General features: G+C 36.0%; 1 protein-coding gene across 20 annotated transcripts in view; it reads left to right on the top strand.

Moving 5' to 3' along the window:
- ADGRL3 (adhesion G protein-coupled receptor L3) overlaps nucleotides 1-18,590 on the top strand; it is a 540,567-nt gene that overhangs the window by 323,354 nt on the left and 198,623 nt on the right. For all 20 annotated transcript variants that reach the window (XM_087716492.1, XM_087716493.1, XM_087716494.1 and 17 more), the window contains 2 exons: nucleotides 4,592-4,672; nucleotides 16,681-16,983. In XM_087716492.1, coding sequence (XP_087572618.1) covers nucleotides 4,592-4,672; nucleotides 16,681-16,983 — 384 coding nt within the window. The remainder of the gene's footprint in view (nucleotides 1-4,591; nucleotides 4,673-16,680; nucleotides 16,984-18,590) is intronic.

An 18,590-nucleotide genomic window follows, 5' to 3' on the forward strand; every position in this document is an offset into this window, starting at 1 on the left:
TTATCTGTCTACCCAATCAGAGGGATGTTACATACAAACTTTGAAAGAGTTTATACTTTCAAAAGAGGCAGATGATAACAGTTACAGAGTATCTCTGCTAACATCTCTACATCTTTATCCCTAGTGATCAAGTAGGCTTTTAGATGCAGAAAGCCAGACCATTCCTCTGTAAACTGCTTAGAGAGGGCTGTAAAGCACTGTAAAATGATATATAAGTCTAAGTCCTATAGGTATTCCAATAATTCATTTTCAAATTTTGGAATATTTAACAGGGCTGCTGTTACCTGGACCTCATAGTATCCCATTGTAAAAACTGAAATTATATCAGACATGTTGTATTTTTCTAGAACTATATAACATTCTGTCAGCGTTCCAAGTATCATGCAGAATTAAATCAGAGTCCAAGGCAAAACGATCCTTAAAGTTCCAATTTAATAACCCAGACATCTTAGCACATCTATGGAAATCCAAATTCTGAAAACTTCCTGGGATTCCACCCAGTTGAAAGTTCATGATCTTATCCCCACACCCATAAATCCATCACATGGTCCAATCTTCTTCGGCCACGCTGGCATCTCCACCCAGCTGGTTCCGGTCAAGTGCAGGGGTGCAGACACAAAAGATGACCTTGGGCTTCTAGAAAAGAATGACAACAACACATTCCACAATTCTACTCCTTTCTATTCCCCCCTCCCAACTACTACACTAATGAAACAGCATAGTAAAATAATAGAAAGTGTGGCAGACCAAAGATCCTAAAAAGAACATAACTACAGGCCTGACACATTCTCTAAGACCATATCTGTTACATTGTTTCACTGAAGCTCAGCAGTTTCACATTCAGGATATTTAAGAATACTTCCTAGACCAATTATTTACTGGTTTTCTATTTGACAGGAAAGTTTAGAGCTCTATTTATTGACATCAGATCCTGATTCTTCAGTTTGCTTTGCTGATAATACTAATTTTGCCCTGCATCTTCTGCCACAAAGATAATAATTCATTTTTTCTCTCAAGATGACCCTGAGCATTTTGGCTTAATAAATAGTGGCTTGTGCCTAGCACTAAATTATTGTGGGAAGGCATGTTGAAATTGTCCTCCAGAGTTATTCTGTAGAATTTGGCATTTTTCCTAGTTTACTTGATATATGGAAGATATACATCATGCAGCTGTTTTTTTCTAATCCTTCTTCTGGAGTTTATATTTATATTCAGAGATGACTGTATTGTACTAGGTCTTTTCATTCCATTAAGCTTCCAGTATGCTTTCTTTTGAATCAAGGTTTCTAGCTCCAGGTTCATGGTTTGGAGCTATCTAATATTGATTAAAAGCACTCTTTATTCTTCTCCACCTCTTTGGTTTATGCATTGTTCCTTATGGCCTTCTTGATTAGCTGTTTTATTCTACTTTTTCACTGTGCTTTGTCTACTTAGAATGGATTATATATTCTATAATTAAACTGACTGTTGCCAACCAATAAAAGGGGATAAGACCTGGGACCGATACGGTGACAATGGAAAGACCATGTGGAGAGAAGTATTAAGGAAGAACACTGCTGTCAACAGCCTAATCATATGTGCAAGGTTAAAGGAACTAAGATAGTGTCCCCAAGGGCTGCAGTTGAGATGATCACAAAGAGTGGGATTCTGCATTTTTACTTGGCTTCTGTAATTGGAAAATCAACAACTTTAATGCTAAATGTTTGCCCCTGGTTCTCAGGAGCCCTGTTGTAGAAGTCTGACTTTTTCCAAACTGTTCCCAAAGGGCCTAGAAAATTTGAATATTATGTTTACTTTTTACTCTATATCACAGTTTTATGTGCCTCTTGAAAACTCTAGGAACCAAGTTATTTTTTTAGTCCATTATGAGAAACATTTTCAAGAAATTCTCTTGAAAGTCCTGGTCTTCTGTCAGGGAAATTATACTTAGGTTCCATTTGTAAAATTAATGTCATGAAACAATTTCCATATCATTAACACTGGGATGCACCACAATTGCTAATTTGTCATTATCTGTCTATCTAGAGAATCTTTGATTTGCATAGCTGGTGCAAATTGGCAAGTCAATGCGCACTGTACAGACTTATACTCATTCTGTACATTCAAACTCATATCTGTACTTTTCATGATCGGTTTGCTGATCACTATGTGCCTTGTGATTTAGAAGAATATCCTCATTTTGAGAGGATGCAGGTTTGGCTTCAAGCATTGTATTTCATTACCAATCTCTTCATGTGACACATTCTTTTCCCTAAACTCTTGTTCTCTGTAACTGAAGACCAGCTGCTAGTAGAGGGATAATGCTATTTCATCCCTGAAGTTTCCATCCACTGGCAGTTAAGATTGTCTCAGCTCTTCTGAACTAATTAACTTGCACTCTATGAATGTGTATGCTTGTTATACTAAGCATGCACTCAGAACTTCTGCCTGTGGCAATCTTATTATAAATGTCATATACAATACAATATATATGCTATGCTGGTAATTTAAAACATACGATGGAACGGTTGCAGGAACTAGGATGGCAAGTCTAGTGAAGAGAAGGACCAGGAGAGACATGATAGCAGTGTTCCAATATTTGAGGAGCTGCCACAGAAAGGAGGGGGTCAAGCTATTTTCCAAAGCACCTGAAAGCCAAACAAGGAATAATGGAGGGAAACTGAACAAAGAGAGATTCAGCCTGGAAATAAGGAGAAATTTTCTGACAATGAGAGCAATCAACCAATGGAATGGCTTCCCTTCAGAAGTTGTGGGAGCTTCATCACTGGAAGCTTTCAAGAAGAGACTTGATTGCCCTATGTTAGAAATAGTGTAGGGTCTCCTGCTTGGGTGGGAGGATTCGACTAGATGACCTACAAGGTCCCTTCCAACTCTGTTAATCTGTTAAATTCCACACCCTTAATATTTTACTGGTTTGCTCCAAATCCGGTTTTCTTTAATGTAATTCAGGATGACAAATTATTTACTTACCAAAATATCAAGGCCCTTATGGAAGTTAATAAGAAAGATAGCAAAATTCTCACATACATTCTTGGAAAGCAGATTTTTTTTTTACCAAAAAAACAAAAGAATTTAAGTTACAGAAAAGTGGATATATATTGATATTTACTGTATATGATCTTCATTACTGGTGACCACATTAAAGTGAGGATTGAACACTCTTTTACCTTTGATCCTCTTTCTAACAGAATCTTGGTTAAGTGGGGAGGATGTTAATCACTTATTTCTACCACAGAAATGTGTTCTTATTGTGCTGTATTTTGGAAATGTCAGTTTTCATTCACAGGATAAAAGAATTCCATCATCCCAAAATGGTAAGCCTACATACCTGGTTTCTGAAGTTGTCTATTTGCTTAACTGTCTTTTTATTCGTTCATTTGTTTATAAAACAAGTTTATATAGCTGCCAAACTCATACACAGTGACTTTTCATTCTAACCCTTGTTCCTGTTGATGTCGGTCTGATATCTTCCACCATTTGCTTCTTCCATTATTTACAGTACAAATGAAAAAGAAAGGTCATTATTATCTTCTATTACATTTTGAATATTTTCAAAGAAAATATTGTTGATCATTTAAGATCAAATACATAGCTTAGACTGTAAACATTTATAATAAGATAAATAGCACATATTAAACTATTTTTGCATAAAGTGGTTTAAAACTGTTATTCTCAATGAGAACAAAATAAAGTTGGTATCAGGGAAATGTATATCAAGTAGATATATAGAAATGTGTATATTTTTAAAAAAATATTAATCAGGAAAAAATTTATAAAATTATAAGATGAAAGATGAGTCCATTGCTTCCAAACAAAATAAATAAAAATGTTCAAAACCAAAATTCTGAGAGATATACAAATACATTTATAATATGAATTTATATTATAAATGATGGGGATGATTTAAGTTCATTAGAATATTACTGCTGTAACCAAGTCTGCAAACAATGGGCAGAATGAAATAATATAAAAACATTTATCAATGTTTTGTATGTATTTATCATATGTAACTCATTATGTGGTAAAACATTTTAACAATCACAATCTAATCTGTTTATCAGCCTTCTGAAAAAATATTTGGGAAATGAAAATCAAATACTTTTGCTTCAAAGTATTGAATAAATGAAATGTTTAAGGGAGTTCAAACATTAATCATCCCCATGCCAACTTCTTTTACATTTATACCAAGCCATGTTTTTGCATCCTTGATTTGTGGGAACCAAATAATACAATACATGTGGAACTTAATTATTTTATGCAAATTATAAAGTTACATTGTGAAGTAAACCTTTATTTGTATGGCTACCATAAGAACTGGAAATTTGGTAACAACATTATTTGTCACTATTAGGAGATTCAGGATGAAGCTTTAACCCTAACTCATAACACAGCTTTAACCTTCTTTCCCTTATTGTTTTTTCTCCTTTTTTTAGCACATTACTTTTGGCCTATTCTTGCTTTCAGATTCATGGGTCCTTAATATATAATAATAAACTTTAAATTACTTAATTTGAATATCATTAGCAAGGTGAATTGAGACTCTCAATATGAATAAAAGGGGTAGAAATTCATGTGTTCTGTTTGTCAACAGGGCAAGTACATCATGGTCAAGTTTCCTATCTTGTTCCTCCAATTCATCTAGACTCAGATCTTGAAAGACAATCATTTAAAGGTGAGTTGCTATTTAAATCATTCTACACTGAAAAGATTCATTTGTTAATCAGAGTTTGTCTGCATATTGATCCCACAAAATTCTTGAAAAGATTTGCTGTTGTTGAACAGATTTGAAAATGTTTATCTTTCTGGAATAAGATTTAGCCTGTATTTTATTGCAATGTGTTCATATATTTAATTCATGGTTGTTTTTCTTATAGTTTTGTCATACTATCTGTGCCTTATTGTTAGTCAGAATAAATTGAATCATTCCCTAAAATTCAGATTTAACATGTATAATATAACTGGACACATACATTGTTAATCTACTTATGCTATGTTTTATTCACACTTCATATTTAATTTTTTATTTTTGTTTTCATTTATATTTAATATTTTGTATTTTAATATGGTCTGTTACTATTCTTATAAGCTACCAAAGTCATATTTTATGAGATGAGCAGCTTAGATATTTGCTATAAAAATAAATAAATTATAGAAAACAAAGAAGTACACCACCAATCTCAAAACAATTTAGAGTCATCAAAAATGATACCAAGACAAAAAGGACATTGGCTATCAAATTTAGGCTGTAATCTAGTGGGTGAACAGAAGTGTGCATATTTTCAATTACTTTCCAATCTAAGAATACAATTTTCTATGTTTGAATTCATTGTCAATATACAGTGCTACTATGCATTTATATCAAACATTTTAACAGTGGAAATTAGCACTACTGTCTTCAGCTTTAAAGGGATGCTCTGGTGGATGGTTTGGCTGAATGTTTATCTTCTATAATTTGCTACTGGTCTGGATAAACTTTTATGTATTATCATAGAGAAATCCCATAGAAATAGCATATCTTCCAAAGGGGAAGAAAAGGGGGGGGGGGATCCAGGTAATTAAAGACTAGTCAGACTGTCATTATTACCCAGTAAGATTCTTGATCTAAATAGTACTTTTAAAAATAATGTGATAATTACTAAAAGTAAATACGTAATACTAGAAAATAACAATTGCCAAATAAATCTTATTATTTTTATCAGATATCTTTCTTGTAGATTACAAATAAGATATATCTTATATTTATCTTCTTTGTAACAAAGTGATTGATACAGTGAATATTTCAATTAAATATGGGCTAAATGATATAATAATTAAGTCAATACATAGGGGACTTGAAAATAAACTCAGAGTGCTGATCAATTTAGGAAAAGTGTTCTATAACTGATCAAAAGATTCACTATTGGTCCTGTATTCTTCAACAATTTTTATTAATGAGATGGATGAAAAGATTAAATGAATATTTACCAGATCTGTAGATTGTCCAAAATTGGGTGACATAGCTAGTCAAAGAGCTCTTTAAAAAAATTAAAATTACCTTGATGTGTTAGAGAAATTGCCTGAGAAATATTTATTTATTAAATTTATATTTATTAAATTTATAGGCCGCCCAATCCCGGAGGACCGGGCAGCTAAATAACAGAATTAAATTTAGCAAGAGATAAATATAAATTTGGCTTGGCTCTTTTTCTTGTGAGACAGAATTTGAAACAGTAGTTGTTACAAATCAAATATGAATCAGTATCATAATGTGGCTAAGAAAGGATCAAATACAATTTAAATTGGAATAAACAGAAATATAGTTTCCAAATCATGAAAAAATGGTGCATCTTCCTTCTAAGTATTCAGTCAAAGTACTCAGTGAGAAGGATTCAGAGAAACTGAAACAGGTTTTAAAGAAGGGTCCTAACCCCAGTGCTTTCCTATTTACTTTTTTATTTTGTATCTTATTTTACCTTATAACTCAATAAAAACGTTAAACTCAAAAAAGGGTCCGGAGAATAGTCAGGGATTGAAAATTAAATCTTCTATTGAGAGATTTAAGTTACTTGGAATGTTTAACACTGAAAATACAATTGAGGGACAGATATAATCACAAAAACTGGAAAGAAATATGTCACACAGAAGGTAGCCAAAATTTATTTTTGATTTTAAGGAATGAAAGAGATGAAATAAATAAAATTTCAGAAATAAAGATTTTGATTGAATTGGACAAGAGAGGGAGTGGGGAAGGTCTCGTTAACCATAAGAACAGTTTGTGAAACTATTTTCCAGAGCAGCTGTGAGTTTTCTTTCATTATTGGCTGGGCAACCAATTATAGTGGAGCTTCAGAGAAAGAAATTAACACCAAAGATTATTGAATGTCTAAAATGAGAATGAAATTAATTTGTATTTGTCCATCAAAACACATAAATTCCTAGCTACCTTCCTAACTTTATATTTGGAAAATATTTGCGCATCATGTTGTGTTTGGGCAAGGAAACACCAAATTGTTTTAGTAAGGTAAAGGCAAAGGCACATATGTGCTAGTCATTCCCGACTCTAGGGGCCGGTGCTCATCTCTGTTTCAAAGCCAAAGAGCCAGCGCTGTCCAAAGACATCTCCACGATCATGTGGCCGGCATGACTAAACGCCAAGGTGCACGGAATGCTGTTACCTTCCCACCAAAGTGGTCCCTATTTTCCCACTTGCATTTGTACATGCTTTTGAACTGCGAGGTTGGCAGAAGCTGGGACAAGTAATGGGAGCTCACTCTATTACATGGCACTAAGGATTCGAACTGCCGAACCACCGATCTTTCTGATTGACAAGTTCAGCGTCTTAGCCACTAAGCCACCACATCCCCAGCTGTCTTAGAAGAAGAAGCTAAGTTAGAAAAAAAAGTAAACACAAGCTTGGTTCAGAAGCAGGCAGACAACCACATTTATGTAAAAGGTAGAGGAATGCCTACAGATTGTAGCCCAGAAGCCATTACTGACTATAGGGGGTGGTGCTCATCTCTGTTTCGGAGCTCTTGGTTACTCTGGATCTCAGTCTTATGATCAAGGATAAGACATACATTAAATACAAATAAACTATATATTTCATAGTAAACGTGTATTATCACTTCATCACTCAGTAATTTCTTCATGGACCAGATCAAAACTCCTTCCTATCTTTTTCTGCATTTAGATGACAGTTCCCCAAAGCTATATGTCTTCTCTATGTAGAATATTTTTTTAAAAAAACTCATAGTCCATTGGTGTTACACCCTTATGGAATTATTCTTTTTTTATAATTTTTTTTATTTTTAATTTTCAAAACAAACACAACACATCCTTCTTTACATACTGTAGAAAGTGTATCAATTGATTACAAAAAGGCATTCGTGCATCTCTTCCACAGTCAACAAACATAATTCATATTAACTCAAGTATTTTAACTAGATATTTATACATATTACCATCATCATATCTCCATTTTCATTTGACTATAATTGTTTAAACATCCTTCATTATAAAATATACCAAGATTTAATACATAATCACATACTGGCATTTCATTTACTATTTCTAAAATCCTCCAATAACACTGAATCCTTATATCCTATTCTAGCTAAACATCCATAATATTTAAAAACAACATTTTCTAATCCTCCTTTCCAAATCACTGTTTACAATTTACATCCAGTTTCCTTATGTTGTACTCATACCTATATATACGTTGTTATCATTATCCCTCCTTTATTTAACTATAACTTGTATCATAACATTTTCCCCCTAATAATCAAGATTTAACTGTATCTAACTTAGTTCTTTTTTATTAACCTTTATATATAATCCAAAAGGATTTCTAATCTTCCTTTCATAGGTACCATTCAATATTCATATCCAATTATTATTTATCATAACACTACACATTGTATACATTATTATCATTATCAATTATTTATTTAACTATATCTATTGTCACTAAATTTCACTAAGTTTAACTAGTTTTAAATTATACTCTTCCTTCAGCACTCCTCCAGGGCAGGTATAAGAGAACACATATAGCAGAACGGGTTTGTATATGTGGTAAAGGAGAAGTGGAAGATAATTCACATGTTCTATTACACTGCAAGCTATACAGAGCTTGTGGGTCTGCACATAGTCTCCCCTTATTAGAGAGATTGTCAGGGAGGGCAGACCATTTTTATCTAGGCTTTCTCCTCCAGGACACTAACCCGGTTACCACGTATGCAGTGGCAAAGTTCTGTGCTGCTGCAATGTCCATAAGAAAAAAATTGGCTACGAAGTATAGTACCATCTTGTACCAATTATCTGGACATACCTTTAACAATCTTTGGACCATTATGTTATTATCCACTTTTAACGTCAATACTTTTTAATTATATTTTAATGTTAGTATTTTTTAATATAGTGTAAAAACTAATGTGTATTGCTGGTCTTTGACGGTAATAAAGATTTTACTTTACTTACTTACTTATTTACTTACTTTGTTTCTTTTTGTACCTCAAGTTAAAAAAAAGTCCAATTTTTGAATGAGTTAGAAGAACACCCACAGTAATGAAAGAGGATAATTTTAGTCCATAGGTTACAAAGAATGATAAAAGAAAAAATAGAAAAAGAAAACTTAATCCATTTGTTTTAAAAGGCTTGCATAAATTCCATCCATGAAGATAGCATTTAAAAAGTAAGATAACCCACTGTCCAAAACCATTCCAAATTTATTTCTTCTGTTCTCCAATTTAAATTAATTTTAAGTTTTTTATAGGCAGTCTCTTTTAAATGATAAAAAATCCTCACCAGATGGAAACACTTTCTCTTTCCGTATCCTTCCATTTTGGAGCTGCCCCGACTTCATCAGCCTAATGGCTGGATTTTTTGTCTCCAGCTTGAAGAACTTCTCTTGGATCGATCAGGGACTTTGCAATGTCCCTGAGATCCCATCTCTGCGGGATGATTTAGGTGCGATTGGACCATCCAGCAGCAAAAGTATTGGCTGCGGTCTCGGAGCATCGAGACCGCACATCCGTATTGTTGCGACGTTGGCTCCTCCTCCCCTTATGGAATTATTCTTGTGAGCCCTAATACTATTTAATTCTCTTAGTGCCTTCAAGAAAAAACCCAATAGTACTGCATATCCTTGCAGTCAGAGGTATTTCACTTGGGCCAATGGACCTTCTGTGTTCCTTTTTAAGGATCAGGTTCATTTCTGCATTGTTCTTAAGGATGAATCACAGCAGCTGTGGAGGGAAGAGTGAAAGCTCTACCCCGAACACTTGGGATACAAGTCCCGCCCCTTTTGTATATGCATTTACCCTTTTTTAGTCTCACCTTTCCAGTATTCTTATAGGACTATAGCCTAAAGAGCTTCCTACATTTTAACATACGTTTAATTTCTTAGACTATATCTTTGGTAATTTTAAGATGAAGAATAATCCAAATTTACAAATCAATGTTTTTGATGCTGTTGTGCTGTTTAATATTGTGTGCTATTTTAATTATTATTTGTTACCAAAGTCACGTAAAAAGTTGTGCCCTCTAAATGTTTTGTACTTCAATTTTTATTACTCCGGTAAATATGGCCAATGGCATGACATTTTGGGAGATATAGACCATCTGGAAGACATCAGATTGCCTGCTCTGAGTATAAACTAATTTTATAGAGTGACATGTTAAAATGATATCCTTCTTTTCTTATTGCCGGTGGCTATATAACAATAAAGTCTTATGTCACTCAATCAGTTGATAAAAATATGGAAAAGGAAAAGGAAAACAGAGGGGGGGACTGTTCTCCAGATAAAAATATTTTGACATTTGTTGAAGGAAGGAAGGAAGGAAGGAAGGAAGGAAGGAAGGAAGGAAGGAAGGAAGGAAGGAAGGAAGGAAGGAAGGAAGGAAAGGTTAGGTTATTTTCATCTGTAAAGGTTTGAGGTTTTTAAACATCAGAGTATTAATAATCTCCAGTCAACACTTAATAAATACCACTGAACCCAAATAATATATTACTTGTGCTTTATAATAGTACAATATGTAATATAAAGGAAAAATCTAGTTTCCCATGTATTCGGGAATACAATTTAAGCATTCACAATATCCTCTGCTTAAAAGCATTCCAGCTATTAACCACAGTAATTAATTCTGCTATTAAATGACTGTTATATTTTCCCTAAGAGTCTACCTTTCTATAACTGAAATTTCATTGTACAAAGGAATAGTTTTCTTCCAATAAAACATAGTGAAGAAACTTCACAGATTTCCCTAAGAAGCATATTTTTGAAGAGCTCATACAATCTTCTATTTTCATGATATAAATCCAAATTAAAATACCCACAAAAAATAGCCTCCAGCCTCTGATTGATTGCATTCCACTGTAGGAAACACATAACTTCTTTGATTTATTAATACCACTATCAAACAATTAGAATTATTTTTAAACAAAACCTGTAAATGTTAACCATTATTCTAGGTCCTGTCCTTTCTTAATTTTCTCCTGTTTGGTACTCTTTAAGATATTTTGAAGTGTGTTCTAACATATTGTGTTGGTTTTAAAAATTAATATTGCTTAAGTCTTCCTTCATTCAACTTGGGATCTAGTTTTAGGTCTCCTGATTATACTCATTGCTGCCTCTGAAAATGCATAGTTTGTTAAACTCTTTCTTTAAGAGAAGTAGTCAATTGCTCATAGAGTTTCATGAGTTGAATATGCTTTACATAATTTTTTGAATCAGTTATATATCTACTTATATCAGTGGTGGGTTCCCAACGGTTTTGCTGAACCAGTAGTGGTTTGGCAGCCTGGGTTGCTGGAACCAGCAGTGACCCAGGCCTGCCACGCCCCCAAACTGGTTTTCTGGGCATGTGCCATCTTGTTTTTCACTTCTGCACATGCACAGAACAATTTCTATTGTACCGTGCATTGCGTGCATCAAGCATGCACGCAACGCTCCCAAGAGCAAACCGGCAGTAGTGCCTGCTGGAACCCACTCCTGATTTACATGCAATTTGTTTCCTAATCAGGGACAGTGTTAATCCAGTGTGACTTGTTCTTAACAAATGCATACTGGGTTCTGGTAATTGCTTGGTTTCAATGTGTTTTGCTGGTCATCATGATCATCTATTGATGCCCGACTCTATTTTCCTGTGTCCCTGTTTCACCAATTTTGAGGGCAAGCAAAATATTTGCATTCCTCCCATCTGACACATCAGTTTTTGTTTAGGATTCATCAAAGGTACAGTAATAAAATTTCAGCCAGACCATCAGCAAGTTCCCACAATACTATATCAGCAATTCATCTGGCTCTAAATTTTAAAACTCATTCAGGGGTTAGTTCAATTTGCTGATTCTGCTTCTGTTATTCCCAAGCTTCAATCATTCCTCTGTGTTCTGCTCTTCACAATTGCCTAGTGAAAGACATATTTTCTTGATGAAGAACATCAGATTAAACTGGGTAGTAGTTTGAGTAGTTTTCTGTTAAGCAGCCCCATACATTTTTTTATTTCCCATTTCTCTTCTTACCTCATGCTTCTTCTGTGCTGCCACACTCGCCTTCCCTTCAACTCCCCATATCCATTTATCTCCTTCCTCCAGGGGAAAATACTTATGGCTCAGCACGTCTGGTAGTGCCTGGGCATCATTGTGGGTGCTGGGATAGCTAAGCAGTCAAAGTCTTCTTGTAGGGTATCTGGGACCAGTGGACTTTTAGGACATTGGCAATGGCAGATGGGTCCCTGAGTCACAAGCATCACCAGCCAAGGCGGCAGGTTAATCAAGACTTAAAAGCTTACACCCATGCCTCTCCCTCCTTCCCTGACTGCTAGTGCTGCCTCTGCTGCATTGCTGAGGATCTTTTTTAGTTTACCTACAGTAGTTGATGTTGGCATAGAAAAGACTGAACATTTACCAGAGGGAATAAAAAAAGAAGGTGCAGGTTGGTGCAGAGATTTTACATTTGGGAAACAAACTGCTTTCTTCTCTGCATTGCCTAACTTGAACACGTATCCACAGGTCAGTCCAATGTGGATTAATAAGTAATGAGATTGGAGAAAGTTCACATCTATCTCTGTTTGATTGGATAGTGTCACATGGCATTCTCCTTCTGATTGGTTAGAGCCGTGATGGCTAATCTTTTTGCCATCGTGTGCCAAAAGTGTGGGGAGCGTTGGGGGGGTGCATGCCCACATCCATAACTCTATGCTCCTGCACATGCACGCGTGACCCACTGCGCCCCCCCCCCCCCCACTTTTGGCACGCGATGGCACAGTGGACCCATTTTTCGCCCTCCCCAGGTTCCACACCCTTTCTAGGAACCTGGGGAAGGCAAAAAAAGGCCTTCCCCAATCCTCCAGAGGCTCCGGAGGCTGAAAATGGCCCATTTTTGCACTTCCAGTTTGTACTTTGGGCTGTTTTTCACCCTCTGGAGGCTTCAGGGAAGCCTCCAGAGGGCGAAAAACAGCCGAAAATCAAGGCTGAAATCAGCTGGCCAGAACGTGCATGCGTGCTGGAGCTGCAGGGCAACGGTTCACGTGCCTTCAGAAATGGCTACACGTGCCACAGGTTCACCATTACAGGGTTAGAGTATTCTTCATGCCCACCTCGTGACTTTTGCCTGCTTTGCAGAGAGAATGTTGGGCCAAGAATGGTAGATTCTGTCAATGTTGGAATTTCCTCCACCCCTCATTAAAGCCTGCAGGCGCATTTTCCAAGAGTGTTTGCAATATCAGCTGCAGAGTGTGCACTGCACCTCTTGGAAGGCCATGCCCTTCTCCTTCCTCCAGTTTTTCCTCCACCCACATAGCACCTTCCACTTATGAAACTGCAACCAGCTCTCTGCACCCTTACCATGTGCATCCCAGTGCTGTCCCCTCACCCAGTGCCTGAATTCCAGGCCACCAGCTGGAGGAAAAAACACAAAGGTTACCTGCAGGTAATGGGGGGCAATAGAGGTGCTGGGGAGAAACAGAGTTAAGTTGCAGAATGCAGGACATCCAAAAAGGCAGATATTGGGGAGTTGAATTGCCCCTGCAGTTGTAAGTGAAATCATGTGACTATAAGGGCATTGCAAAAGCTGTAACTTCAGGCACAGGTTGTAAATCTCTTCCATCATAACTTCAAACAGATGCTAAATGAGTAGTTGTAAGTTGAGGACTACCACATAGACATATGTCTTTACCTGAGAACCTTTCATAAGATAGTTTTGTCTCCGATCATCATAAGATTCAATTTAAAGCTGTTGTGATAAGTTTTACTGTGCTTCAGTGAAATAAATGTTGGCCAGTGCAGCCATCTCAAACCCACAATCCATCTTCTAGAGTAGTAGGAGTTAGAACATATACCGTAGTAGCCCCAGAGACCAAGAGCCTCTTCTTTCAAAAATATATCTAAAGAAAATAATTCAATGGAAGTATCTTTTAGGCTTTTCACGGTTCTCTTACCTCTATATGTAGGCTCTTCTCCTTTCATTTTTGTGTATGATATAATGATTCACATATAACAGAGGCAGAGGTAGCATTGCTATAGTGCAACCCTTTTTATCATTTTGACAAAGCATTGGATCATGCACATCCTTCTAGGAGAATGAATAAGAAGAACAGATAACTAAATATAAATAAAGTTAATAAATAACTGCCAATCATTTGATACATTTCAATTGTTCCTTCATTATTTTAATTTGTCTTGGCATACAGCACCCTTTAAGGCCCAGTTGATCTAATTTGCATACCTTTGTTTCTAATCCTAATAACAGTGAGTTACCATAACTTTTCATCTACATTCCTGTTCAATAGTTCTTTTTCCCTGTTTCTCTCATCATCTGTTTTTGGTTGTCATTCTTGTCCATTGGGCATGCTTCTTTGGTTGATTTTTTCTTTATTGGCATCTTCTGGTTCTGATATCATCATCTTCTTCTTCTTGTGCCATATCCGTCATTGGATGTTGGCGATCATATTTTTATCAACAGCCACATGAAAAAGTGGTGGTGAGTTTTGTCCAAACCAGTCCCTTAGATTTTGAAGCCATGATGTTCTTCTGCTTGGATCTCATTTGCCTTCAATCTTTCCATGGGGAATTAAGTGGAGTATGCTGTATTTTTCCGGGTGTTGCATCACATGTCCAAAATATTTTTTCACTTTTGTGTGGTTTTGATGATCTCCCTTTACTTTCCCAGGCGGCTTATCACCTCCTCATTTCTGATTTTGTCAACTCAGCTTATACATAACAGCCACCTGTAAATCTACATTTCAAATGACTACTAGTCTCTTCAAGTGGCTTTCTGTCAGAGACCAACTCTCTGCTCCGTAGAGCAGGATAGAAAAGAAGTAACATCTGACAGTTCTGATATAGCACCCCTTTCTTTGATCTAATACAGTTTTTTCCTCCTTTATAAATGAAGACAGTTTTGTCTTCTTTTATTTACCTTTCCTTTATTGATCTAATTTCTTTTATTGATCTAATACAGTTTTGTCTCCCTTCCTCAATTCTGAGCCTTTGCCAAGCATTATTTATTTTTTACATTTATTTTATGGAGGAACTCAACCATCTCTCAGGTGTTATAAGTCTTGCTTCCAAAGTACTGTCTATTTATCTTCACTTTTGTTTATTAAATCACTATTTTCAGGTTAACAAAGCAATGTTCCTTTTGAAGAAAAGTTCATTAGCCACTTCCTGCTATTGAATTTTCACACCAGGACTCGGTCTTCCTTGCCGTTTCTTGGAAAACGGCTGCTTTATATTTCTTCTAGACTCCCTGCAGCAGCCCCAACTCATTTAGCAGGGAGCAGTCATTCAGATCTCAACAATGGGAATTAAGATGCATTCCTTGTAATCAGTAGCTATTAAGGAGATTAGGTTCCCTCTCCCCCTTGTCTTTTTTCCTAGTGAATACCATTGCTGATCATCTGTTTGCTCTTCTTCTTCTTCACACTCTTACTAATTTCAATAAATATTGAAAACTTTGTTTCAAGATAAATTCGTTCCTGTGGATTAAAAAAGAAAAAAAACAAGAAGTAGTCTAAAAATAATTTAGCTTCATCACATTTTTCATAGAATCATGGAGCTGGAAGGGATTGTGGAGATCATTTAGACTAGTCTTCATGCCATCCTGAGCAAATAGCAGTCCAATCTTTTCTTGAAAATTCCAAAGATGAAACATCACAATTTCAGGAGGCAGGCTACGAAATTTTAAAAATAAGTAGTATGCAATGATAAAATAGTCCCATGTATTTTCCAGAATTACCCCAAGTGTTTTACCAAAGATGAACAATTATCATCTGAGTGTAACTGTATTCCTACAGAATGTCAAGTAGGTGTGCTTATCTTAACATTTAGCCATTGTTGCAACTTCATTATTTGTTCTCTATTCGGTTAAGTGGGATTTAATTTTTTTCTGGTATTTTAATATCCTTAGATTCCCTAAATCTGTAATGGCAAACTATGGCAACTGTGCCCGATGTGGGACACAAAGCCCTTTCTGTGGGCAAGTGTGCTGTCACCCCAGCTCAGCCAGCTGATTGTTGGGTTTCTGGCAGTCTGGTGCACGCATGCATGCACACGACTTCCAATTTGGGCACTCTGGGCCTAAAAGATTCACCATCACTGCCCTAAAGAATAGCAGCATTCATATCGTCACCACGATGTAGAAAAGATGTGGAGACTCTGGAAAGAGTGCAGAGAAGAGCAACAAAGATGATTAGGGGACTAGAGACTAAAACATATGAAGAACGGTTGCAGGAACTGGGTATGTCTAGTTTAATAGAAAGAAGGACTAGAGGAGACATGATAGCAGTATTGCAATATCTCAGGGGTTGCCACAAAGAAGAGAGAGTCAAACTATTTTCCAAGGCACCTGAGGGTAGAACAAGAAGCAATGGGTGGAAATTAATCAAGGAGAGAAGCAACTTAGATTTGAGGACAAATTTCCTGACAGTTAGAACAATTAATCAGTGGAACAGTTTGTCTCCAGAAGTTGTGAAAGCCCCAACACTGCAAGTCTTTAAGAAGATGTTGGATAGCCATTTGTCTGAAACGGTATAGGCTTTCCTGCCTAGGCAGGGGATTGGACTAGAAGACCTCCAAGGTCCCTTCCAACTCTGCTATTGTATTGTATATATTCCCAACTCTAGCAGAAGATTTCATGCATAGGAAGAGGAATAAAAAACATAAAGATTTGCCACTAACTTGTTTTTGCTTTGAATTGATAGCATCAACATCTGGAGGAACAGGCCTGGGTGGGACTACCACAGGCACAACAACCAGAGTTATTACAACCAGCACTGTACACACAACCACTATATCAGCCCTGGGTAGAAGGAACAGAAGCACAACTACACTTTCTCCAGCTTTGGATAGTCTGAATGAAATGACAACACATCTGCCACCTGCCTCTTCCCAGCTGCCTGCAATTGGTGCAGAGAGTTGTGAAACTGTGGAAGCTCGTGAAATCATGTGGTTCAAGACCCGACAAGGACAGGTGGCTAAGCAGCCATGCCCAAAAGGCACTGTGGGTAAGCAGCGGTGCCCAAAAGACAATTTCTTTGCTCTATCAAGACATTTAATCAGGAGTTACTTAATACTAAACAAATAACAGGGTATCAAAGTTTTGCTTGTTCTTCACCTTCTTTCTGTCTTTTTGCAAAATGGTCTTTGTGGAGGTTTTAAAAAAATAGCATCAAAAATTAGCACCTTTGTTATGTTTATTAATAGCCTTTTTAGCAATGGTTGGCCCACTTATACCCTTGGATTCTGGAATGATTGAAGAGAATTTCCTCTGCCTTGATCTGTTTTCTTGCAGAAATCCTAATTTCCATGTGAGATCGTAAGATGGAAAGAAAAAGGAAACTTCCAAATGTCCCCTCTTACTTATTTATTAGATTTTTATCCTGCCTTTACTACTTTATAAATAAGTCAAGGCAGTGAACATATATAATACTCCTTCCTCCTATTTTCCCCACAACGACAACCCTGTAAGGTGATTTGGACTAAGAGAGAGTGACTGTCCCAAAGTCACACAGCTGGCTTTTGATACAGATCCTAACAAACAATGATAACTTTCTCATTGAAATTGGCAGGATAGTGCATGGAATGCCAGCCCAAGGTCCGTGAATCAAATTAAATCGATTTTTATTGCACTCCTTAAGCAGTACAAAGCAAATATAACAGTATGCTCAAAGATGTAAGAAAATATAGATAAAAAGCTTCACTCAGCAGTAGGCCTAAGGATAAAACTAAATGATTAAAATGAATAACAGTGAGTGAGTGTAAGACAATTTCAGCTAAAAGAACATTTAAAAATTAAAAGCCTCACTGAGTGATTTTGATTTTTTTTTAAAGAAAGAACTTAATCCTTTACTTAGAGTTAGAGTTAGACCATGTTTAGCTGACCATAAACCAGAGTTGCAGACATTTTTAGTTATTTTCTTATTTTAAATGCAGTCAGTAGAACTTGGCTATGGCAACAATCACAGAGCCTTTCAAGTGTCTCATAGAGAGCAACATTTTCTGGTAGAACATCCCATCTCAAGGTGCCTTTTTGGATCTGTGAAATAAGAATATCTATCCTCCAGTTGTTAATATATTCTTGTTGTCTATGTTTGAAATATTGTTTTCAGTTCATGATACTGATGGATCAGGCTAATGAAAATGGATTTTCATGGCACAAAAGCTTCCCTTAATATAGAAAATTGTTTAATAGAGGCATCCGAAACTAGTAAAGAAGAATGTTATTTGCATATTCATTGCTGAGCGGCATTGAAAGTATTAGTGCTTAAAAGAGTTGCTTGTTTGGTGAGATGGGGAGCTGGAAAAATTGGAAAAATTTAAAAATAGAACAAATAAAGTTAATAATACATGTCAAGGAACACGTCTTTTCAGTGGTAATGCCCTTTTTGATTACCCTTTGAATAACATTTATGTTGGCAATGATTTAATTTGCCCTGGTATAATATCAGTTAGGCAATCTATTAATAAGAGGTTGTTTTATAATTTTGCTATACAGTATGACATTGTAGCATAACAAGGTGGTTATGCATTTTATATATTACCATGATATTTTATAATACAGTGTGACCTAAATATATTGTTGAACATGTCACTTCATTAACAAACTATACTA

Source organism: Thamnophis sirtalis, unplaced genomic scaffold, assembly GCF_051295495.1.
Source record: "Thamnophis sirtalis isolate CommonGarterSnake01/CBP01778 unplaced genomic scaffold, rThaSir2_p1.2 scaffold_5, whole genome shotgun sequence".
Taxonomy (NCBI): Eukaryota; Metazoa; Chordata; class Lepidosauria; order Squamata; family Natricidae; genus Thamnophis; species Thamnophis sirtalis.